General features: G+C 38.6%; 2 protein-coding genes across 10 annotated transcripts in view; one reads left to right on the top strand and one right to left on the bottom strand.

Moving 5' to 3' along the window:
• The first annotated feature begins 651 nt into the window (after window positions 1-651).
• Window positions 652-20,186, top strand: LOC117395032 (N-acetyltransferase ESCO1). Its single transcript, XM_033993873.3, has 10 exons — window positions 652-1,080; window positions 6,277-8,209; window positions 9,209-9,311; window positions 11,849-11,915; window positions 13,264-13,387; window positions 14,067-14,198; window positions 15,639-15,728; window positions 16,073-16,216; window positions 17,808-17,992; window positions 18,642-20,186. The coding sequence occupies exons 2-10, from the start codon at window positions 6,278-6,280 to the stop codon at window positions 18,781-18,783; spliced, it is 2,919 nt and encodes a 972-aa protein (XP_033849764.3). The 5' UTR covers window positions 652-1,080; window position 6,277; the 3' UTR covers window positions 18,784-20,186.
• Window positions 20,187-22,900: 2,714 nt separating this feature from the next.
• LOC117395060 (GREB1-like protein) overlaps window positions 22,901-26,032 on the bottom strand; it is a 67,030-nt gene continuing 63,898 nt past the window's right edge. For all 9 annotated transcript variants that reach the window (XM_033993910.3, XM_033993911.3, XM_059015656.1 and 6 more), the window contains one exon: window positions 22,901-25,879. In XM_033993910.3, the coding sequence (XP_033849801.3) occupies window positions 25,716-25,879 (164 nt within the window). In that variant the 3' untranslated portion in view covers window positions 22,901-25,715. The remainder of the gene's footprint in view (window positions 25,880-26,032) is intronic.

The following is a 26,032-nucleotide window of genomic DNA, read 5'->3' as shown; positions in this document are numbered from 1 at the left end:
CACAAATGGAGATTAAATAAAGGGGCATTCAAAACAGAAAATAGGAGGCACTTTTTACAGAGAATTGTGAGTCTGGAACCAACTCCCCAGTAATGTTGTTGAAGCCGACACCCTGGGATCCTTCAAGAAGCTGCTTGATGATATTCTAGGATCAATAAGCTACTAACAACCAAACGAGCAAGATGGGCCTATTGGCCTCCTCTCATTTGTATCCTTTCTTATGTTCTTATGTTTTTATGAGTGCTCTAGTATTGCATACAATATATTGATCAATACAATACTATTAACAAGTTAACATATAAAATCCCCATTCCCAATATAAACAGTTGAACACCTTCCTCCCTCCTTCTAAGAATACAAACCACACAACCCCCATAACTCCATCTATACTAAACAGAACCCACGTTATTTTAAACAGGTTCTTGAAAAATAACAAATTTACTACACAGCTAAGGGCTTTTGTCAGTAAAATCATGATATATATATATATATATATATATATATATATATATATATATATATATATATATCATTTAAACATTTTCATTCAGACCGGCAGTTGTACAACTTTTAGTCGGAGGGCATGTTTCAAAGTGACTCGTAGCCTTTAATTTCTCATTCCTTTAATACAAATCTCCGCTGCTTGAGTTCCGGCCTGTTGTTTCCGGAAGTACTAGAAAACTTTCAGCCTCTTAAAGAAACAGCTGTGACAGAGATTAAAAAAAAAACACATTACAGGAATGGTGAAATACCGGTAAATAATGTTTCGTGTGTAATGAATTAACCTTTGCTAGGGTGCACGATAAGAAAAGCATTTCAAAATCGAAGAGCACTGGAATTGTGAAGATCATAGCCATGATATGCAATGGTTGCTCATCAGTGTTTACGTATCTTCTCATTTAGAGAATCATAATACTCATGCGCCCTGCTACTTTCTACAAACAGAACTACAGATATACAGGCTGTCAATCATGAGACTGATTATTTTAAACTTGAATTCTCTGGACTTCAGAGGAGATTTCGAGGAATCGTGAATCGTTGATTTTATTTCCCAAGACTACAAAAAGGCGGAAATACGAGGTTAGTACAATCATTTGTTTAGCATTATCAGTCACGTCTATACGCAAGTAGTGTGCTGTGGCAGCAGTAGTTATTTTAGGAATATTGCCCTTTGATGGGCCTGGAAGGACTGTTTTTACTGTAATACGTTATAAATATGTAATTCATAATTTGTACGTACAGTAATCTAGTATTTGTCAAATTTATTTCGCTCATACTGGAAATTGTCATTTACTGCTAGCGTCGCTCTGGTGTGTAGTAGATCTGGATAGACTATAAAATTATTTTTTCATCATTGTTTTACTGTTAATGAAAACACCACACTGTTGCCCGAATCATGTGCCCTGGTGACGTAAAAAAGGAAGATGTATTAAGATTACGGTAGACTTTTTTTTTTTTTTTTTTTTTAAATGAAACTCACAAGTAAAATATTTGAACAAAGGAATTTGAATCGGGGATTTTAATAATAATCAATGATGCTCATGATTTTACTAGAATGAATATAGATAGATAGATAGATAGATAGATAGATAGATAGATATAATGAGTGAGATTTACAGCCCCAAAGAGTGACATTCAAGGTCAAAGAGTGAGACTTTCCAGGTGTGGTGTTCTGTCATTGTTTTAAGACAGGGACTCTCATCTTTGGTCCTTGGCGACATCCAATAGTCCAGGTTTTTAATCCAACCAACCCTTAATAGTTTGTTTTAAAATGTACACTGCTTAATATTGCATATGAAACACTGAAATGTCCTAATTCATACTAAAGTGTAGGGCATGTGAGAATTCTATATGCAATGCAAACCACTGGATTTTAATAAAAACAATTATTTGCTGGTTGGAACAAAAACCTGAATGATTGGAGATCCCTGAGGACCAGAGTTAATAACCCCTGGTTTAGGCACACAGTCAGTGGACAGAACAAGAGAAATATTCAAAAATAAACTGGTTTTATATAAACCTAACAAAGAAGAAAAATGTTTTATCAATACAACAACATGTTTATTTTGCATATCACTTTGTCATAGTGATCATCATTTTGAAAAACACTTTACAGTACAGATATTATTTGGTTTGTATATTATTGGTCATATTACATTTACAGCAAACTAAAATAATCAGATTCCAAAATAAATTAATGCAAAATAAATAAATAAAAATTAAATAATTAAAATAACACAACCAAACAATACATCAAATGAATGTAAAAATAAAGTAATTCAACTTAATTTAATTAATTTGAAGCTAACAAACCATAAATAAAGGATTCAGATTCCACATTTCTTTTAATATCTAATTTGGTTTCACATTTTCTTCATGTGTTTTGTTATATTGCCATGTGGCCCAACTTCTTTTGGTGGCTCAAACTTGAAACATGGCTCAGGATTTAGCAGCTTCACTTGGGTAATCGAGTGCCCCGTCTAGTCTGAGGTTTACTCTGAATGGTGTCTTATTCTTTCGAACAAGACTGAACACTCTCTCTTCTCCCTCATTTGAGTGGGGTAAAACTAAGACAAGCCTGGCAACCCTGGACAGTAATGGGAACTTGAGAAGACCACAAGGGCTTTTGACATTGCTAAGCTATGTCCATAATGTCCGTCCTGTATTGTACAGTAGTGTTGTCTGTGTCAGTTTGTAGTGCTGCTTCATCCCATACACACTGAGGGATATCTGATTTGTGTATCAACTGGTAGTCAACAAACTCCTCTTGCAGCTTCTCTGTCTCAGGTGGTGAGAGATTGAACATGTGCTGGTATCTGCCAATAATGTGCTCAATCTGTTCAAAAGTGCATTTTTCCCTAAATATCAAGTTCACAAATGCTGCCATCTTTAACATTTCATCATTCAAAGGTAGCTTCTCACATGCATACTTGACTACACTAGTATATAATGCTCTGGCTGCACAAAATAACTTAAGTTTTGCAAGAGGACTAATATCCCCTTGCTCTTCCAACTTCTGTACAACCTGTTTTGTGACCAGACCTACAAACAGACGTGTCTGGAAGCTGATTGTCAGAATTAATATAGTCTACATCATTTTTGATCTCTTGCACCACTTTCCTAGCAGTTTTCTCAGAAAAGTAGAAAGCACACCATCTATCATGTAAATACAAGGATGTTCCCTCTGCAGAAACTTGTTTGTGGTGCTAAACACTGAGATGACAGCCTGGTAGAACAACAGATAAACTTCTTTCATAAGATCCCTGAAAGCAGAACCCTGTCTTGCACCTTGCACAGCTATCATCAACAGATAAAAAGTGGCTTTTGAGAGCTGCATACTGCTTCAACAATTTATTAATACTACTTCTAGGCAAAGCCATCTAGTATGAACATGCTTCAGAATCTGTCTGTATTCAACATTACAGAAAGTACAGAACTCCTCCAAGAATGACTTTCGTTTTGTGCTTTTGTCAAAGTAATAGTAACAATCAATACAAACATCTTCAATATCAAATCCTGACACTTCAGAAAACTGATGCACCAGCACCAGCAGTATTGTGGATGATGTGGCATGGACATCCCATGAAATACACACAGGCATTCTTACTTTGAACCCGTGTCTTAACTGATTTATTCTTATCAATGTTTACATTGCCATTGTCTATAGAAAACCCAACACAGTTATCCCATGGTATCTCATGTGATGTCATTCTCTCATCAGTTTTCGAAAATATTTATTTTGCAGTGGCTGCATGAATGCCAGTAGTGAGGCATAAGTCAAGTAACTGTGTTGTCACAAGAGGTTTCTGGATATCAAAAATCCTCACCGTCAGTGGATTAATTTTTTCTAAGCCTGTGTCATTAGAGCCATCAACAGAAAGAGAAAAGGCTTCAGTCTTTGTTTGCCTCACAAGACACTCTTGGAAATAGGGAGCAATGGCACCTTGATTCAGCATACATGTTGACTTGGTTCTTGCAGATGCATAATGTTAGGCAATCTGGCTGTCAGGGAGGATATCCTTAAACAGGGGCCTCAGATGTTTACAAGCATAAGAACATAAGAACGTTTACAAACGAGAGGAGGCCATTCTGCCCATCTTGCTCGTTTGGTTGTTGGTAGCTTATTGATCCCAGAATCTCACCAAGAAGCTTCTTGAAGGATCCCAGGGTGTCAGCTTCAACAACATTACTGGGGAGCTGGTTCCAGACCCTCACAATTCTCTGTGTAAAAAAGTGCCTCCTATTTTCTGTTCTGATTGCCCCTTTATCTAATCTCCATTTGTGACCCCTGGTCCTTGTTTCTTTTTTCAGGTCGAAAAAGTCCCCTGGGTCGACATTGTCAGTACCTTTTAAAATTTTGAATACTTGAATCAGATCACCGCGTAGTCGTCTTTGTTCAAGACTGAACAGATTCAATTCTTTTAGCCTGTCTGCATACGACATGCCTTTTAAACCCGGGATAATTCTGGTTGCTCTTCGTTGCACTCTTTCTAGAGCATCAATGTCCTTTTTGTAACGAGGTGACCAGAACTGAACAATATTCTAGATGAGGTCATCTAGAATATTATTATGTTAATAAAGTGATACAAACAGTGAGTGGATTTTTTTTGTGATATAAGCATAGCAAGTTTGTGTCAGTAACTTTGTATATGTAACAAACTGTATATTAATAATCGCATTGCCTTGGATAAAGGCATTAGCTAAATTAATTTAACCCTCATCAGGACCCTCATAAAAACTATACAGAAAACAGAAAATCTTGGACCCAATAAAAAATTAATTCATAAAAACAATCAAAACTTTCTGAAAGAACATTGCAAACAGAGTTTCTAACAAAGTACTAGGAATAAATTACTACTACCAAAAAAATATGCCAACAAAAAAATTACTGCTGGGGAACCCAAGTGCTCTGAAGAGGGTTATTAATAATAATAATAATAATAATAATAATAATAATAATAATAATAATAATAATAATACTTTATTAACAATAATAATAATAATAATAATAATAATAATAATAGTAGTAGTAGTAGTAGTAGTAGTAGTAGTAGTAATTAATTAATAACAACAACAGTAATCAATTATTAAACATATTCAACTTACTTTATCAGTGAGGGGATTCGCCACAGGTACAAAAGGAATTTGTGTCTGTGAAGACACTGTTCTGCTATTTGTGAGGTGTATTTCACTTTCCAGATGGTGAGTTACATCTTTTTCTCCTTGATGACCACAGGACAGCTCCTAGCGACACAGCGTACATTTCAAAAAAGAAGTCTTGCCTGCTGCCGGGACAATGAACGGTCATGAATTTGTCCATTGTGGTTTAAATTTTGAACTGTATTTTGCAGAACCCACTGACTTTTGATCAAGTCCCGCTTGTTTTTTGGGCAAACTCATACTTTGTTTGACAGTCAAGTGTCTCTTGCAGCCCCTGAGAAAAAAAATATTTTAAATCTTTATATATTTACTGAAAATGGGCTATGGGTACTTTATACAGGCAAACCGGATTTGACATTGACCCGAGTTACAAACATTAACATCTTATTCAAAATTGTTGTTAATCACGGATTTAACTGCAATTAATTGACACCACTAGCATTTACTCAAAATGTGTTAGATAATTTAGGAATGTGAGCGTGAGATAGCATGTTAATGCGTGAGTCTACGCCCAATGCGTAAGACTTGACATATCTGGTTTACTCAATAACTATAATAGCCTAGTGGAAGATCAAATGCAATATCTAATCTATGTGTAGCTGTTTTAGGGGTGTATTTAAAAACTACAAACTGGTACAGATGTGACATTGTAGGCTATAATAAAAAAAACACTTTAATTGAAACAAGTTTTTATTTGGAAATTAAGCTTTTAAGGTAACATTGATTAAAAAAACACAAAACAAAACAATCATTCATATCAATGTTGCTAAAAAAACATTAAAGTGAGTGTCAGGGATAGCCACCTATTTTGGATAATATAGCATTCATAGAATCAGAATTAGTACAGTAGATATGTAATATTAGTTAAAGCTAATACAGGGATGGAAATAAGACTCCACTTAGACAGCAGTTTCACCATTCCAGGTTTTACTATAATTTTGATTAGCTAAAGTATATAGGTAACAAGCTCCAGTGTGTCTTATTAACCTCATAGCAAAACCGGGAATGGATCAAACTGCTATGCAGTGGGAATCGTATTCCTATCCTTGTGATATCTATTGATTTCTTTCTGTTGTTACAGTATTAGTACTTTAATATTTGTTATTACATCTGCAGAATGCCAGCTCCAAAAAGAAAAAATGTTTCACTAGAATTTAATTCCAAGAAAAGAAAACTAGAGCAATCGCAAAGTGCCTCAGCACCGAAGAGAAATCGTCAGGCTTCAGTTAAGTCAACCAAACCCCAGAAGAGAACGGTTCCACATAAAAGGACTTTGGTTAACCCACGTGCCAAGAAAAAGCCACCATCTGCACTGAATCAGATAAAGAAACCCACAAATGCACTTGTAACCAAGAAACCCATCAGGCAGTCCTCTCGGGTTAAACAGGCAGAGGAAAACGCTTCTGAAAGCAAACAAAACTCCAGTAATGTCATATTTATTCAAGGGAAAAACTCAAAGACGAGTTCTGAAGCTCCAAAGAAAAAACAGCTTGCAGTCCCAAACTCACTTTCTAAACGGTTGCCAAGAGAAAGTCAGACCCAACCCAACCCAACAAACAGCAAGAGTGGAAAGAACGCCAGGAAGTCTGTATCTGGCAAAGCTGGATCATCAGTAAAGCCTATAAAGGATAGCTCTTCTAGTGATTCAAAACCAGGAGGGAATGTGATGACGGAGACTGGGGCAAAGAAGATTGTCCCCTCTGGGAAAATATCTAAAAAGGCTGGACAAGATGGCTCACCCAGACCAAACGGCAATAAAGCAGCAACTTCAGACTTATCTGAGAAAGTACCTCTGGACAAAAAGGATGAAGTGGACATGAGCCAGAATCAACTGTCAGGAAAAGAAGTTAAGAAAGATTCTGCTTCTAAAGTGGTGAAGCCGGGAGGAGTTAAAAAGACCTCACCTCCGTTGGTGGCACTGTTAAAAGTGATCAAGGAATCTAATATTTATAAATCAACAGGGCTAAGTAAGGGGAACACTTATACAACAGATGTGCAGGGAAAAGTTCAAAGGAATTCTTGTTCTTTAGCGGTACAGAGAGAGGGTATAACAGACTCCAGTCCTTCAGTAGAACAGAAAGATGATGCAAGGAAATCCAGTGATTCAGAGGGACAAAAACTTAAGTGCACTTCAGAGCAACAGTGTGGCAAGAAAAACTCCAGTCTTATGGAGGTTAAGAAAGATAAAAAGGATCCTAAGACCTCAATGTCTAAGAGAGTGCCTGTAGTTAAAAAATCAAATACTGGGAATATCTTGAAAAAGGCTAAAGCCAGCCCAGGGCCTTCTAGTCAGCGACAAATGAATCCTCAAGCCAAGGCAAGGGCTCGGCAAGCAGCGGATAAAGCTGCAGTCCCTGAGCCCACCAAACAGCTCAACTTACTTGCACTGTGTGAGGAGATAGCAGAGGAAATAGAATCTGACACAGTGGAGGTGCGGACGTTAAAAGAAGCCAAGCTGGAGGTGGAGAGCAGACCGCAGCAAGCAGAGTCAGGGGTTGCAGAGGAGCCAGGAAGTACTGGGTGTGATGTACCTCATGTAGTTTGCCCACCAGAACCCCAGCCAGAAAACCCACCCCAGAAGCCAAAAAAACAGTTTTTCATGAGCCAGATAGTGGTGCCTTTGAAAAGCAAAGAGAAAAAAAAACTGTCCAGGATTGAGCAAATGCGGCAAACTGAAGTTATGCGTCAACAGCTCAGCTGGACAAGAATGAAGAAGATAAAAATGGAGCAGGCAAATCAGGGGAAGTGTCCAGATAATAACCCAGTTCCCAGAGTGACTATGACACCGGCCACCATTGCCTCTCAGCCCACCACTGTGGGAGTAAAGGTGTTACAGACCCAGGTGAAAAAGCCAACGCCTGTCTTGATAGTACCGCTGCCCAATGGCAATATCGGCAACAAGCGGAAAATTCTTGAACTGGTATCTTTTAAACCTCGAGCAAAATACTCAGCGGATGATTTTGAACTTGACGAGCCTAAAGAAACTGCTATAAAGAGTTCAGAGCAGACAGCAGCCTCACAGGTTGAACCCAAAGAACTTGCAACTGAGGTACGTGGAGTAGTTCAGTTTTAGCTTCTCTTTACAGTTTTACAAAGGCAATCCTTGGTTGTGAATGTGATTTTTACAACAGGCATATGTTTAAAGTATCAATTAAACCTCTCCTGTTCTCTTCTATAAACAGGTGGGGTTCTCTAGTAATCGTAGCTAACCAAATAGTTCCATACATTTTCTTTGACATGCACAACAATTTAGATAGGTCTCAAGTGGGCAGTTTTGAAAGACACATGTTTTAGAAAACATTTTTTTTTAAGACATGATGTCTGCTACTTCACTAACTTTAAACGCATTTTTGTTTGAAAGACGTGATTTTGATCTGTCTTGCACTTCCTGGGTCATTTTACCTGGATGCTAGAATTGTCCCCATCCCTTCACAGTGTTTTATTATCAATAACCAATCAGCTACTTCCCCTGTTTAAATGATGTGCTTTCATCCAGTAACATGCTTTGACCCAGAGGACATTCTGAGGTGAAATGACTCAGGAAGCGCAAGTCCAAACAAATGACTCAGGAATAAGGTATAGAAACTGAGAGCTTCCCTTAAGATAAAGTAGTACCAGATTACATGTTTTACAGTGAAAATGCATTTGTGCTATAATATGTGTTTCTTTCAAAACTGCACATTTGAGACCTATATAATGAATTGATGTGCAAGGCAGAGAAAATGCATTGAAACTATTTTGTTAGCTACAATCACTTTAATTACAATCAAGAGGAGATTAGGAGCTGTGTGGGGCAGAAATTTGTTTTTTTTAATCCAGTTAGTACCTATGTGCAGGACTCGTGGGACCTGTTTCTGTTTTTTAAATATGTACATATAAATTAGAATTTAGGAGACAGTTAAAAGCCAGATACCTTTTTTGAAATTCTACTAAGATGGGCGATTTGAAAAGTCTACTAAAGTACTCCTAAGCCATGATTGAGGATTATATGCCCCTGCAAATTGTTAAGGGAATTCAGATATGATTCTTATAACTTTTGTTTTATCAGGATTTCATGCTACGTTTGGATTCCAGTGCAGAAATATCTCCAGTCCAAGCAGACTCTGCTCCACTGAAACAGCTGAAGCTGCCAAAAGAGCCGGAGACTAAAGGTAAAGGCTGATTCACAACGACTTGGTGACTGATTTAACCACCAAATGTAGGTGTAACACAGATCAGGGAAGGGTCGATTGTCATGTATCTGACCTGTGTGAGACCTTGTACACAGTCTAAAACCAGGACCTGGGGGGACCAAGGGCAGCAATTCTGGGTAGGGGGTATAATTTTTTTTATTTCTGGAAGGCCATAGTCATTTATTAACTATCAATAGTTATTTTTACTTTTACAGGAGTTTTGTAGGCATAAGGATCATTTTGAAATCCTGTAGCAAAATGTGTTTTGTGTAATATTTGCATATGGGTTACAAAACGTAGTTGAGGAATGAGAGGATTGCTTTATTAGAAGACTGCCTATCTAGTTAGATCTGCAGTGTTGGGCTGCACAATGAACTCTAGCCAACAGTGCACGACAATTGTATTTAGTTCTAATTGAAATGGCCTAAAATAGAATACATATATTTCCTGCAGGAATAAAGGTTAACAACATTTTGCTCTCGAACTAAACCTTAAAGTTAATGTCGTAACTAAAAATAGCACATTTGTACTGTAGTGGTTTAAAATGAAATACACATTTGGTGGTTCTTTGTCGTGATTTTCCATGTTTTTCAAGTAGAACAAACTGTATGCATATGTAAATGATTTCAGGGACAGAGTCCAGAGGTTAGAAGGAAGGAAAAATGTATGTCATCATATAATTTTAAACCCTTAAAAACCGCGACCACTAAAACCAGGAAATTCATTAAAACAAAATGGGGGGCGGCAGGGGGAGTAGTGATGGTGTATTAATAATTCTGGATAACATCTGGGAGACTGCATGGTGAATCCATCAAAATTCCATTTTATAGTAAAAGATATAAAAAGTAGAATAAAATAGTTTCCATCCAAGGATTAACCCTTTGCGGTCCTATGTCGGATCAGGTCTGACATTACAATTTTCCCTTCCCGGTCCGATGTCGGACCCTTACCGACATCATCAAAAAGACGTAAAACACAGGTCTCTAGTCATTTTTTCTCTGGAAAAAGCTGAGAAAAACATTCATCGGCTGAATGAGACCGTTAGGAGTCGAGAGAAGCCGAAAAAAAAAAAGGGGGCGGATCTGAGCAATACACTTAGCCCCGGCACCACAGAGATAACACGGCCATAAACAAACAAGATAGCTGCTTCTGCATCCAGTGCTCAAAGAATATCACGGACATTTGCAAAGCTTTTTGAGATGTTATAGTAATAAAATAATGACTTGGATCACATTATTGAGGATTTTGGTGATAAAACGAGTGATCAGGAGATGATTTATCAGTATGCACGACTATGAAGAGGTATTTGAAAAATACAGCGAACAAGGGGTGGGGCGGGGCTAGCGATGCAATACTGAGTGTCCTGTTGATATGCAGTGCCTTTTAAACCTGTTTTACTGTGAAAAACAATACTTTTAAACAGCGTGTCTAAAATAAACTGCACGTGTGAAAATAAATTGTACCTGACACATCTGAGACGTGCTGAATAAATGGACCGCTAAGTGTTAAAATTAGTTAACTGTCCTACAATTAACAGTATACCAGGGATCAAGATTTTCAAAGAGGAGTTTCATAGTGTGCCATTTATTGAATGGCCGTCTGGATTGCTTCCTCTTCAGTGATGTGGTCCGACTGCACCAGAATAAGGTCTCACTATCATACGGAGGATCTTATCATGGTGCCTAAAAAAATGAGGGTGGCATTCTGGATGAGATGGAGGTCCGTCCTTCCCTGTATGCTGAGTCCATCCCACACCATGACAGATCCTTCTCTATATCTACTGTGTTGTGCAACATGATGTGGCAAGAAATGTTCACCACGCTGTCTCCAAACCCTGTCACACTTATCCGTATAATCAAGAAAGAATGTGGATTTGTCAGTGAAGAGGAGTGACGTCCAATTATTGATCCGCCAGACGTTATCCCTGGCCCATCTCTTAACGTTCCTGGTCGTGTTGGGGGTACACAGATTATGGCTCTTCTGGACTGCATACCAACTTCATGAAACTGCCATTTCTACATTTTCTAGCATTTCTGAAAGGTCATTTGAATATGGTGATCTTCCCGAGTGGTTGTGTCTCTTCTGTGATGTATCCTGACATTACAATAATTGAGCCACATGCTGTTGAACTGCCCGATCTTGCCCACTGTTTATGTCTTCATTACTTAACCAACATTGAATGTGTCCCTGAGCCATTACACTCAATGCTAAGACAGTTTTGAACTAAGCACATGTACTGAATGTTGTGGGTACGCCAATCTGCTTTCAAAATTACAGATTGACAGATTACTTGAATATGGTCCATATCAGTCACAGACAGGAGTTTAATTCAACCAGCACTGATTTTAAATTGACCTAAAAGGTTGATCCTTAGCAGAAGTTGAGTAGTAATATTTTATAGATGATTGGGAGTTGAAGCATCTCAATACAAATATTCTCATGTGACCTACATTGTTTGAAACAAAAAAACAAAACAAAAACAAAAAAAAAACACTGTGTCTCCTTTTATTGTCTAGGGTCTGAACTCAAGCAGCCGATTCAAACACTTTCCAGCAACCAGAGTTCTTCAGAAAACACGGATAAGTATGTTTTCATGTCTGTTAACATGATGTGATTATAAATATTTTTGGTTTGATAACATGTCGATATGAGTATACATCGTAAATATTTTTGTTGCCACATCAAAATTGCACATAGAGGTGTCTGGGTGGTATGATGCATCTTCCACTTCTTAATGATGGACTTCACTGTGCTGAGAGGGATAATCAGCGCCTTTGAAATGTTCTTGTACCCTTCTCCTACTCTGTGACTCTCTACCACTTTATCCCTGACTTGTTTCAAAAGCTCCTTGGTCTTCATGGTTGCGTTGTTGGATCACTATGTGAGTTGCAGCTTGAAAGTCTTTATATACCTGAGGAAAATTATCTACAAATTAAAACCACTTTGAGTACACACAGGCTGAAACCATTTCACTAATTTTGTGACCTTTCAAACAAATCATTTGCACCTGAGCTGATTTAGGGCTGCAGTAGCAAAGGGGTTGAATACTTATGCAACTGAGTTTAATCTGTTTTTCTCTGTAAATTTTACTTATTTATATTCTATATGCATTTTTAAACTTTATCAATGTGGAGTAGTTTGTGTAGATTCTACATCTAATAAAGTCTAATATGAAAACGTTGTGGAGTATGCTCAGGTGCCAACAAAATGTGAAAACTTTGCAGGGGGGTGAATACCCTTCTAAAGGCTTGATTTCTGAAGTGAGGTGGTTAGAATAATGATTGCAGGGGTGTTATTTGTAATGACCCTGAGGCCTGTCATTTCTCTCCCCTCTGAAACTGATTTTGTATAGAGATTTTCTGTGTACTCACTCACAGTTGCCTCTGTTGTAGCGGTTACAGAACTGACTTCAGAAATCCAGCTTTTAAAAGTGGTTGTTTGAATAGTTTGTAAACCTGGCAAATAATGATCCAGGCAGAAACAATGACAGAGAACACACTCATAATAATATGGCATTAAACAGGTAAGTAGGGGCTCCCGAGTGGCGCATCCGGTAAAGGCGCTCCGTGTGGAGTGCAGGATGCACATTATAACCTGGACGTCGCAGAGTTCGAGTCGAGGCTATTCCACTGTCAACCGTGGACGGGAGTTCCAAGGGGGCGGCACACAATTGGCTGAGCGCCGTCCGGGCGGGGAGGGCTTAGATCGGCCAGGGTGTCCTAAATACAATTTGACATTCCAAATTGGGAGAAAAACGGGGTAAAATTAATTGACGACTGCTAAATTATTGAAAAAAAAAACAAAAAAACAGGTAAGTAAAGTAAATGTAGATTACGTAAAGGGCCAGGCTGATTCTACGTATTTGTGGATAAATATGCAAACTAAAACTTATAAAAATAATAAATCAGAAAATATTTTCCCCCCACTACAGGATACTTTCGTCAGGCCAGCCACCTCTCATGAAGGGTGCCATTTCACTTTCTGATTCCATAATACACAAAGAAATAAAGAAGTTAAAGGAAGCAGAAAAAAGCAGTGCCCTGCAATTGACCATTGTGAGTAAATAATCTTCATGTTGATGTCTAAACTCTAAAATCTGTGTAAAATAGCCTCAGTGGGGGGTACCCGAGTGGCTCACCTGGTAGAAAGAGCATCCGCCTTGTGCGCAGGGTGAGTTATACGGCGCAGGTTCACGTCCTGGCTGTGCGAAGTAGGCCGGTCTTCGCTGGGGACTCCGAAGGGAGTGTTGCATTGGCTCTGGCACCCGTAGGTTAGAGAGGTGAAACCGTCTGGGACTGTTTCTCCTCATCGCACTACAGGAAACCCTGCTGGCCAGTTGCCCAGTGAGGGCAAGGCCGGACACCTGCAGGGCTGGCCTTCTCCAGAGGTTCGTAGCTCGCTGACATCTGCTCTCGAGTTCCTGAGTGAAAAAGGAAGACGCCCACTGAACCTTCGGGTCTCCTGAGCCATGTGGGGAGCTGCTGCGGTGAGGGGAAAAGTGGTTAGGCATTCGTGGGTAAAATTGAACACACTAAAATAAATAAAAAATAGCTTCAGTGGAATTGGACAAAAATGGGTTCTGGGATCTACTAATAGTGGTCAAATGCTTCACATGTGTGGCTAGATTTCTAATGTTTTTAGCTTGGTATATTATGGTAATATGCAAATGTCCTTCAGCTTGGGTTAGTAACCCTGGCAGAAACTTTACTTCGCGTCTGTTGTTTGTCTCTGCAGGATGCTGGTCAGAAGCGGTTTGGGGCCATTTCCTGCAACATGTGCGGAATGTTGTACTCAGCAGCCAATCCTGAAGACGAGGCACAGCACCTGCTCTTCCACAATCAGTTCATCAGCGCTGTCAAATATGTGGTGAGGAAACCGCGCTGTGCTCTTGTAATGGCTGATGCACTATGTTGGGCTTAAACACTTGGTAATTCAGACAGTGGTCGTGTACTTCAGCAAAAGTCATTGTTACTACTCTCATTTCTTCACAGTGTGTATTATGAAAAAAAACCTACACAGAAAAAGGGCATTTTTTTACTGCTACTGTGTCTCTGCAAGTCCAACTTTTTTTTAAACTAAAAACAATGCATATGAAGATTGTGACGGTACGTGTAACAGGAGTTTGTTCTTGCTCTGATTATGTTTCTCTTGAGAGGTTTGATACCTTGGCACATTACATTTTGGAAACATTACTTGAGATCAGACCTTGTTTGCTGAAATGGCAATTATAATTACAGTGCTATTTTGTACAATTACAGTTACACTAAAAAGTAACATAAATAGCCACACACCTTTAGCATGTTTACTGTGTTTAGTCTACCAAGCAGTAATCACAGGTACAAACATACAAAATAATGGGGTCACAAAGTGGTTGAAAATACGAGAAGAATGCTTACTCAGTGTAAAACACAACATGGGGGTGCTTCCGAGTGGCGCATCCGATAAAGGCGCTCCGCGTGGAGTGCAGGATGCGCCCTATGCCTGGACGTCGCTGGTTCGAGTCCAGACTATTCCACTGCCAGCCGTGGACGGGAGCTCCCAGGGGGTGGCACACAATTGGCCGAGCGCCACCCGGAGGGGGGAGGGCTTAGATCCGCCAGGGTGTCCTCGGCTCACCGCGCACCAGCGACCCCTGTGGTCTGGTCGGGTGCCTGCGGGCTTGCCTGTAAGCTGCCCAGAGCTGCGTTGTCCTCCGACGCTGTAGCTCTGAGGTGGCTGCATGTGGGCCTGCAGTGTATAAAAGAGGCGGTCACCTGACAGCACATGCTTTGGAGGACAGTATGTGTTCGTCTTTGCCCTCCCGAGTCAGCGCGTGGGTGGTAGCGGTGAGCTGAGCCTAAAAATAATTGGCTATTCCAAATTGGGGAGAAAATGATAATAACAACTGGCGACTACTAAATAAAAAAATAAAAAAAAACACACAACATGGAACTGTGAATGATTAAGGTTGGAAACGTGTGTAATTGAACTGTAATTGATTGATTATATGGTAATTACAATTACAAATATAATTATGCAGGTGTGCCAAGGTTCAACTACAATTACATTGTAATTAAAATGAATTAGAAATTACACTTGTAATTGACCCTAGGTCTGCTTGAGATCATATACTTGCGCTAGTTACTTTAATAATGACCAGTACAGTATCCACCACTTACACTGTACAGGGTTATTTCGGGCAGCCTTTTATATCGGACAAATAGCGTTTGATTTCAATAACAAAGGCATAGTTTTTACTAGGGATGAGAATTTGGATGCCTGAGTTCTCAGTATTGATATTTTGTAATTGTCACTTATTTGTTTTAGGGCTGGAAAAAGGAGAGGATTGTGGGAGAATATCCTGATGGCAAGATCATAGTGGTTCTTCCTGATGACCCTAAATATGCACTGAAAAAGGTATGTTTTTTTTCAACACGTAATGATGTTTGATTTATTTGTATCTGCAGAAGTTGATTAGCTGATCTTCAGCTCCTCGTTTCATATAGGTAGTCCTCTACAGTTTATCAGCACCATTATTTGAGTATGATAGTATAATACTAGTATGAATGAATTTGCATGTGTTTCGTACTTTATTATGGATTTGCCAATCAAGTTTTGTTGTCCATGTTTGTGATCCTACATGGACAGTCTCTTAAGCTATTGCGTTTCCATAGTTAATGCTCCTAAAGATTACCTAGACTCCTGTACTGCACAGCTCCTGAAAAGTTTCAGTGCTTTCATGCCATTGCCTCTTTTGCTAGGTTGAAGAGATTCGTGAGATGGTGGACAATGACCTGGGGTTCCAGCAGGTCGAAACCAAGTGCCCTTCCAACACCAAGACCTTTCTCTTCATCTCCAATGACAAGAAGGTTACTGGCTGTCTGATAGCCGAGCATATTCAGGAGGTCAGTTTAAAAAAAAAAAAAAAAAAAAAACTGTCAACCTAAGAAACACAAATACAGACTGCTTTGTAAGGCCATTAGAGTGAGTGAGGCAACAGTGTTCCACTTCCAGACTTTGTCATAGTCTACCCTGGTGTTTTTACAGCTATGGCCAAAAGTTTTGCATTATCCTATTTAATTAACTAATTGTGCTTCATAAAGTCAAATGAAATCTGCTGAATAATGTTGTGTTAACATACTGCATTACATACTGTTTTGTAGTTTTCCATATACTTCACGAAAAAACTGACAAAACTTAAAATGTGACGTTTCAAAATCTAACATGAAATACTGTACTACTGTTATGGCTTCCGGTAGACTTTTTGTGATATCATTTTGTAGTTTCTTTTGATTACGTGATGTTAAATAAAATATCTAAATTATGTTGATGTACAGGTAGTGGACAAAAAAATGGAAACACCAATGTAATGTCGCTTAATAGGTCGTTGGGCCACTATGGTATCCCGCTCTCTGGAGTTCTCGGCAGACCGTTTTTGATGAAACTGGCTGCTCGCACCCCAGGTTGAAATTTGCAGTCAATTGATCTGCAGTTGCTCACCTGTTTTGCCTTGTACTTTGAAATAATGCACGGATATCACAATCCTGGAGTATGCGCTTCCGCCCACTGTTGCCCTTTTCTGATGATGTCTTTCCCTCGGAGTTCCATGCCGACATCACCTTAGACACTGTTGCTCGTGAAACATCAGCAAGTTGAGCTGTCTTGGTCACTGAGGCTCCTGCAAAACGCACCCCAACAATCACCCCTCTTTCAAAGTCACTGAGGTCTCCTCTTGCAGCCATGCTAGCCATAATTATAGGCAACCAGGCCTGTCCAGCTTTTATACATGACCCTAAGCATGCTGGGATGTTATTTGCTTAATTAACGCATGAGCCACACCTGTGTGGAAGCCCTTGCTTTCAATATACTTGGTGTCCCTCATTTACCCCGGACATTTTTTTGTCCACTACCTGTAGTGATGTGTTTTTAGCAAAGCTAATGTTGAGCGCTTCAGTAATACTGTAGGTGTAGTTTCCTGATCAGTTGCTAGATGGCAGTGTTCTACACAGAGGGTATGTTGCTATAGAATTGTTTCCCTAATAACTACTAAAACTGTGTATGGCTGTCATCTTACCTTTTACACTATTTTACAAAAACCGCTTCAGTAGGCAGCTAAATCTTTAGACAGATACACCAGTTAAATACCCAAGGCATTCCAGCAGCTAGAATGCTATTTAACCAATAAAAGTTAACTTTGTTATTTTTATTAATTGGTAACAATTCCCTTATAAAAGTTCACCATGGTATTTCTGCAGTTTTAAAATGCATTCCCCATGGTTATCCCTGGTTTACCATGTTTAATAATATGCTTTACCACACCTTGCTATTCTTTTCAATACCAGCCTATGCTTTACCATGCTTTCACTATGCTTTAGAACTCTTTTACTATAGTGCACTTCTGTAAGGGTTTACCCAAGAAATAACTAGTTTTAGCTTAAGAAACCGCCCGATTCTGTGTTTTTCCTGTACTAACTGTAGCTTTGTGGAACATGGCAGGGCTTCAGGGTGATAGATGAGAGCGCCCTGGAGGGCTCCGAGGGTGATAAGGTCATGTTTGAGCGTCAGCGAGCCTGGTGCTGCTCCACCACCCCAGAGCCAGCCATCTGTGGCATCAGCCGCATCTGGGTGTTCAGCTTGATGAGACGGAAGGGAATTGCATCCAGATTGCTCGACTGCCTGAGGTAAAGGTGTTTCCTCAACCCAAAGGCTTCTCTCTTGTGGTTAGCTTTGATGTAAATTACCATGGTCTGAATGTATCCTTCACCCTCATTGCAGTTGTCTCCAGTTTGTTACGGAATGTCATTGTGGGCTCTGTTCTCAATTGCAACCCTGTTACGATAGTAAGCTGTGAGTGATGCATGATCTTAAGGCTACTTGTTAATTATATGTCCTCAACATTTCTTAAACTGTTAAGTAAGCAGGACTAGCACAAAAGTTGTGCTATGACAACGCCCCTATGGCAGGTGGTTTATTGTATTATAAATTGCCCCATGAATTATAAATAATGTATTCTGTGTTACCATGGAAGTAGAGAGCTATATTGAAAAACATGTCTTTGTAATCATCCTATTTATACTTGGATACTCTGATAATGTAAAACCTCATTAGATGTGATAAGTACCAGCTTCTAATGAGAGACCAACAAATGAAAGCAGGGACGACTCTAAATGAGTTTGCACTGGATCATATGTTTGTTTAAGCAGCCTACACATTCAAAGTAGATATTTCGTGCAAACAGTTTGTAACGTTAAGAATCAGTGAACAGATTCTTGGTTTGAAGTTTTTTGCCTACGTCAGGTTTTTAAAATACACGTTTTGTTTGCCTTCCAGGAGCACCTTTATCTATGGTTCTTATTTAAGCAAAGAAGAAATTGCATTCTCAGACCCGACGCCTGATGGAAAGCTGTTTGCGACCCGTTACTTTGGGACACCGCAGTTCTTGGTCTATAATTTCATCAGCTGCAATCGCTAATGAGGATAACTTATTTGAAACTCTCTTCTGGGCATATCAATACTATGAACTGGCTTAATGAAAGCGTTCCCTTTTGCGAAGTGTGTGAAAGGAAACAAGGGACATGCTGGGGGGACGGGAGACGGACAATTGAGGGATCATTTACATGTAGGAGCTTGTTGAGCCATTAGCAGCTATAATTGCTAGTTCTTTAGTAGGTTGTAACAAGCTGTTGGTTACGGTGGAAAGTGTTTTAAGAATTTCTTAGAAAACACGACTAGATAAGAAGAAGTTGAAGTTTTTCTATTCCAAGAACTCAGGTGGTTAAAAAATACAAAAAAAAATACAAAAAAAAAAAAGTTGGAGAACTAGTTTTTATTTTTCCATTCTCCAACTAGTTCTTTGATATTGTAAAAGAAATGTATATTTTGTTAATTTTTTAATGAGAACTTAATCATGTGTTTTAAATTAAGAGTTACATGCTTTATACTTTCTCCACAAAAGTGTTAGAAATTGTTACCTTTTATTGAAAATACAAGTGTATGATTTGGAGGCCTTTCGTGTACTTGTACACAGGTAATGGAGATGTACTAGGCCCTCAAATCGAAAGTTTGATTACATATTTAATAGTGCATAAAAAAATGTAATAAACTAACAAGCACTTCAGTAGAGTTGAAATGTGAGTGCATTTCCCTGAGCAGTTGCTAGATGGCACTATTCTGCATGGTTTACAAGCTCTTGTAAATCAGTGACGTGGTGAACTTTTTATTTTTCTTGTTCCAGAAACACACTGGTGCCTTTTTGAGGTCCAGATAGTTTTGTGATATTTGGTTGAAAAATAATGCAGGGTGATAACCATTCAGTTTGTATAAGAGCAATATGTTCAGTCTATTACCAAACATGGGTTAGATCATGTTCGAACCTAATATTGTTACGACCTTTTTTGAAGCATAGCAGATGTGATGTGAAGGCATGTGGCTTTTGTTTTATATTAACATTCATTCAAAATAAAATGTCAAAGTTGGTTCAAAATTTATTTTTCTTACAACTGTATACATTGATCTGCCACAAAATAGGTTCCTCTTGCCCTTCCTGGTCAGAATGCATGTATTGGTGAGTGAAGGTTATGAAGCCAGGAGAAAATTCACAGGTTGTGTTACCAGGCCCTTGGTAGAACATCAGAAATGTCCCGGAGTAGTGTGAAGTCAAAGTTAACACAATATGAAAAAGGGTTAACCCTTCATAAAAGGGTTACAGTGGTAGAAAAGCTACCTATAAACCACTTGAATACTTACCTGCAGCGAGGGGACCTTTATCAGCTGACCACTGGAAAATAATTATGTGGTATAAGTATACTGTTGTTTTAATGTGAATTTAAAGTGGTGGGTGTGCATGGGCTTCATTTATTTGAAGATATTTGTTCAGTATAGATGCACTTTACAAAGCCAACATTTCCAACAGAAGAATGCTGTGGCGTTAGTTGTGTTTGGGCCCAACAGGACCCCGTACTGAGCAATGAACACCATGTCCAGTAGTCCATTTGATGGATCTCAATCAAGTTGAGGCCCTGGGCGACCCCAACCAATACACAGCACTGCACAATCCGTGTGAGGAACACGAGTGATCCCTCATACTGCAAAATCAACATATGAAAGCATCAAGCTGCCATAGCAACAGAAGACAGCCCAACATGCTACTAATGGTGACTGGAGAGGTTGCTTATCTTTATGACATAGCAGTGTATATCAGTTTGTATTTCCTTTAAAATAAAAAAAAAAATAGAGCTATCGGGTACTTTCACATTTCTTTTTTGTATTGCTGGCAGTACACAGTTGTACATTAGATGGTGTTGACTCCTGTACAGTATAACGACACTTCGGCTGATTTAGCTTGGCATAGCAAGTATTGGTAACTTTAATAAAGGTGATTTATAAAATTACATCAAATTTGACTGGAATAAGTACACTGTTAACAACCTTGGAATACATGGAAAATGGATCACAACATTGACTCTACAAATATAGTGAACAAATAGTGAACATTACTGTATAGGTGCGTGGACTGTACAACAGCGCAGTAAACACTTCTTTAAAGAAGAGAAATGTTTGATTATATGAGGGAATTTAATAATGCAAGACACCTTTTACAACAGTACATCTTGTGACATTCTTAGACACCAGCATTCTTTTTTTTATTTTTTAATCTGAGCATAATATTTCGACATTTTATCTGTCCATCTGAAGCGCTGTAATTGTAGTATGATGTTCTGAAATGAATGCGTTTTACGATGTATTATGATCCATCTTGTCTAATCACATCAACATGAATAGGGTTCTTTCTGGCAAAAAATAAAAGTTATATATTGTGGCCAGACGCCCTGTGTTCGGGGAGTTACTTGGGGATTCTCCAAATTGCACCTTTCACCGAGAGGGTGAGGCTGGAGAGTATAAGATTTTCATGCCTGTATTGCAAGATTTTTGCCGTTAATCCCTTCAGTATGTCTTTGTTGTCTGTGTTATATATTTTTTTCCAGACAGCGACCTTTCTCCCTGGGCTCTGCTTTCTGCTGCAGTTGGTGCACCCAGCATAGTTTCAAAAACGTAATCCTTAGATATAAACCATACACTGTAGCACTAAAAAGAAACTTATTTCTAAACTTTTAGAAACATTACTATGCTTACTATGTCTTCGTGCCAGCAGGATGTATGTGAAAACTATTTTTTCAAAGATGACATTAATGCCCCAAACTCACTGTTCCATCAATAAGAAGTTAAAAACCTGCCCCTGTGCTGCCAATAAAAAAAAAAAAAGTTTCTTCACCATCTGAATATGCCCTGGGTTGAGTGTGGGAAGCAGGCTGTGAGTTGGGAAGCATTACTGAGGTAAACAAAATGGAAGAAAATAAAACTGGATTGAAATTGGCTCTGAATCATAGACTGCATTGACCTATTTTATTTTCAGGGACATCCAAACATCCAGTGTGTGTTGTTTTGACCATCCACAACATGTAGAGCTATTATTAATGAACTGATATATCTTTCTATGTGATATTACACCGATTTAATAATATGAATAATTTTTCCCTTAATCTCTCAAAGGAACTGCAACATCTGATTCACATAGAGAGGTTCCTCTGGTGGGGTTTATTTTCAGGCTAAATCAATCCATTGCTGAACCCTGACATAATTGGTGACTTGTTTTCTGGCTTTAACTAAGTTTAACAAGCCTAACTGCTATGCTGCTTTCCTCTGTGCATACAATCAATGAATATAGATATCAGGTATCTGAGGAGCGTCAATGAGGTTGGCAATGCTGACTGATTAACAATAAAATTCTTGGGATGGGGGGGTTGGGGGGGAGAGATAGTGTGTAATTCTACTTGATAATATGAATTCCCATCTAAAACTGGTTCTGATACACCTAACATAGTTAGTTATGTATAGTCTTGAATCTGGCACACTTGCTATTTGATCTCGCGCACACTGTTAAGATTGTTGCCATGAGTGAGTAACTAATATTAGTACAGAATGCTCCTCCCAGCTTCAGTTTCACGACTTGCTCCGATGTAGGCAGTTCATCCATAATGCTCAATGGTAAGATATGTAGCAATATTGAAAGAAACTAGTAAAATGCTTTGACCAACATTTCAAAGACAATAAAAAAGCTTTGTCTAGTCAGAGTTAGTGTTACGTAATGTACTGTATGCAGTTGTTTGTTGGTTGTCTGTCTCGTCTTGTGTTGTAAAGTGGTTTGTATGGATATTATATTAAAGTGCTTGTGTATGACAATGTTAATGTCCTCAGTTCCACAAGGAGGCTGTTATATCCGGGTGACAGATCATCCCAGTCAATCCTACCACTTGGCCATGCAGGAGAGATATGAGGAACATGCTGCCAAACGATGTGGCTAATGAGTGTTAGAGAACCAGGCTGACATGGCAGCAGAAACATATGGCTGTGTTGCCTAATTGCTACTGAGGGCAGCATATAGTACAGTAAAAACGCAGTTTACCCAGTGGGATAGGTTACCATTCATAAATTAGTCTTAAAGAAGTCAGTGCGACACTGGCCATCTAAGCAACGTCAAGCCTAACACTGCTCATACAGACAAACAAAACGAACACACATTAACATTGGTAAACGTTTCAATGTCAATTTATTACATCCATTTAAACCAAAAGCATATTTTGAATGCTATGTAGCCACAGGTTAAAAAACAAATACAAAATGGTAAGTGTGAGGTAAATCACACAGGTGACCAAGGAGGCCTAGTGAAAAAGAACAAAAAACAAACCACAATTTAGACTATTCAGCTGGTCAAAATTACAAAAAGCGATTGCATAAGTTACGTGCCTAAAATAGTTTGAGTTTCTTTGTACAAACCAGAACAGAAAATATAAACAATGCATACATCAGAAGGCATTCCATTTACATTCAGCAGTAAATTAATGAAGGTGATTTGAAAATAACATTAGTGTTAGATCAGATAAATTGCTTAATTTTTATTTTACTAGTGCCTGGTTCAGGCATGGCATTTTGTCAGACAAATTGACCACCCGTTTCAGCATTTAATATAATAATAAAAAACTACTGGTTTAGAGGCTGTACTTTTTGGTAAATGGGAATTTGGCAAATTTCTGTCCAACTCAGCTTTAACAGTGAATTTTGGAAGCAAACCATTTTAAAGTTTTAGTAGAAAGGTATGCTTCTAAGTATGTTACCACAAGTCCCACCTGTAGGGGGCTTCACCATCTATACATATGTCTTTGATCCAAATGCATGGTCAACTCCATTTAACACCAGTAGCCGGCTAAAACCCCCTTTTTTAAATATATTAAATTCTGTTTAGTGGCCGGATTGTTTTTCCAATTAAATTACGAGTTTCTGAGAAGAGATATGACAGGATTTTACGAAAACATCACAGGAATCTAGGTAGAATATTTTTGTCACAGCAATTCAATAAAACAACAACAAAGTACCTGTTCTATTACAAAATAAGAAACCATATTCACTGACTTAATATATTATTCTACTACTTATTTTATTGTAAACACTGCTTTTTCATTTTAAGATAAAGTTGTAAGTCAGCTGATTTCACAGACCCCGATTAGAACTAGTCTTGGAGAGCTTAATGTAACCGTAGGTAAAGCAGTGCAAGACTTGTGCTAATTGCAGTCTATGAAACCAGCCATAAAAGAAAAGATGCAGAATTGGCAGGTGCCTTGCTCCTCATTGGTCAATGTGCTCCACAATACCAGTAACCATCTTGTCTAAAAATTCTGACATCTTTAATCAAGGATATCCAATCTTGAACTTTTCTAAACCCATTTTCCAACTCATTAGAAGTCCTTACCCGTGCAGTTTTTAAGAGACTGTGTGGCTGCCCAGGGATCAGAGTTTAGGATTGGGAGTTTGGGAGTAAAAAACTTAATCCTAGTATTTGGACTAATAGATGCAGTTTTTAATATTGCATGTCCATTCTTTATTTACAATAAATAAAATATGGTATGTTAGCTGTTCTCCCAGAGACTGGTTGTTCAAACCTTTGCCAGTATTTAACCTCTTTGTGCTTTGGTCTCATCGCTTCCCTTTATAGATATTTTTTCTCTTACTGCATTGCCCCAAGCCTTGCTGCTGAAAACCACTTCAGACAGTTCAGAATCCCTCAAGGGCTTTTTGCATCATCAATGTGAGACTAAACATAAGAGTGAGACTAATTTGGTTATCACCTGTTTGAGCTTCCCTAGAAACTGATTTGTGATGCGCTGGCTCAGTTAATTGCTAACAGCAAAGCATGAACCTTGCTGAGCCTAAATTTTAAAAATATAAGTTTCAATGATGTGATCTAAAACAGAAACAAGACAGGAATTGGAAACCAAAAAACATGAATGACATTTTTTCCCATTCTAACTTTAATATATTATGTTACTATTAAACCCCCAAATCAGCTAATTATCCAAACCATTATAATAGAAGCTACAATAATTGTTGTGCTTTATTAGTACTATGTATGTTTCCCTAATTTTCTAAAAGCTCTGACTAGGTTTGGGGTATCTCTAAAGCATTGGAAGGCGCATTATTAAACTTGAAAAAGGTAATTCAGTTTAGTTGTGATTGGATAAAGAAATCTTTGGGTTGGGTAGGAAATGCTATAAATTCATTAGGAGTGGTTTACATTAACACAATAATCCAATAGATCTGTTTGCTGAGCACATGCGATTGTGCTTTAACACTACTTTGATAAAGTACATTTTTCCTTACTTTGGGTCCAACCACTTCATCTGTTGTGTGGATTAGAAAGACAAAATGACCAATAAGGATCGTGTGCCAACACCGCTTTACATTTGTGCATCGGTGCATCTTACAAGTCCAGACACTTATAAATCTTATATAATACAAAACATAAACACTTCACATTTAGCGAGAACATTGTGTTTTCTTTAAAAACCCTGAGATGGACTGTACCTCAAATACAGTATTAGCTAGAACCAAGGGCACAACCCCCTTGCTTTACAATCTTTAAAACAGTTCACACACCCCTGGCGTGAGTACTTTCACAAACAAATCTCAAACCATCTTGTGCCAGTTGTGCAAGTCCAAGTACCAGCATGTGTCCATTTTGGCATCGCTGAATAATACATTTGAGAAAGCAGCCTGACATCTGCACATCCCAACAATTTTAAAAGTATTTATTTATAGACATCTTTCATTTTGATTAGTGCAGTTTTAAGGTCAATGTAGATGGAATAAGGCCTTCCAGAAGAGTGTGCACATAGCAATGCTGTGGTCTCCGATGTGCTTTTTGCTCTCTGATCAGAGGCCAACGCCATTTCTTTGGATATGATTGTAAGTCCAGCTCTTGCTGAACACGTTCTCCGCTTGTTATGATTATCTTCTACAATAATGATGATGACGAGAGAAAAAAAAAAGGAAATTCAAATGGTGTTTTTGGTATCAGGTGTGGCGCCCTGTGAGAAAGTACAAGGGTCTGTCGTCACTGCTGTTTGCCGTTTGGAACTCGTCACGCAGGCGGAACTGCCACTCATCCTCCAGCTCCAAACGCACAACAGTCTGGCGTAACGAACTCCGGTCTTGACAGATAACACACAGCGTGGCACCTGCAAGAACATAACACTGCATTGAGAGAGGGCAAAAACTGCTGGCCTCAAATAGGATTCCTGATTTAATAAAAATACATACATGATAACCCTAATTATGTTGTGCAAAGGCAAACGGGTTGATATGTTAAGCACAGACATAAAGTTGTTGTT

Source organism: Acipenser ruthenus, chromosome 3, assembly GCF_902713425.1.
Source record: "Acipenser ruthenus chromosome 3, fAciRut3.2 maternal haplotype, whole genome shotgun sequence".
In the NCBI taxonomy this organism is placed as follows: Eukaryota; Metazoa; Chordata; class Actinopteri; order Acipenseriformes; family Acipenseridae; genus Acipenser; species Acipenser ruthenus.
Note: the sequence above shows the minus strand (reverse complement) of the source record. Positions and strands in the feature narration are given on the sequence as shown.

Excerpts from the sequence above, each read along its gene's own strand:
- LOC117395032 (XM_033993873.3), top strand. The coding sequence starts at position 6,278 with ATGCCAGCTCCAAAAAGAAAAAATGTTTCACTAGAATTTAATTCCAAG. Across the intron at positions 8,210-9,208 it reads CCAAAGAACTTGCAACTGAG|GATTTCATGCTACGTTTGGA; the intron begins GTACGTGGAGTA and ends TTGTTTTATCAG. Across the intron at positions 11,916-13,263 it reads TCTTCAGAAAACACGGATAA|GATACTTTCGTCAGGCCAGC; the intron begins GTATGTTTTCAT and ends CCCCCACTACAG.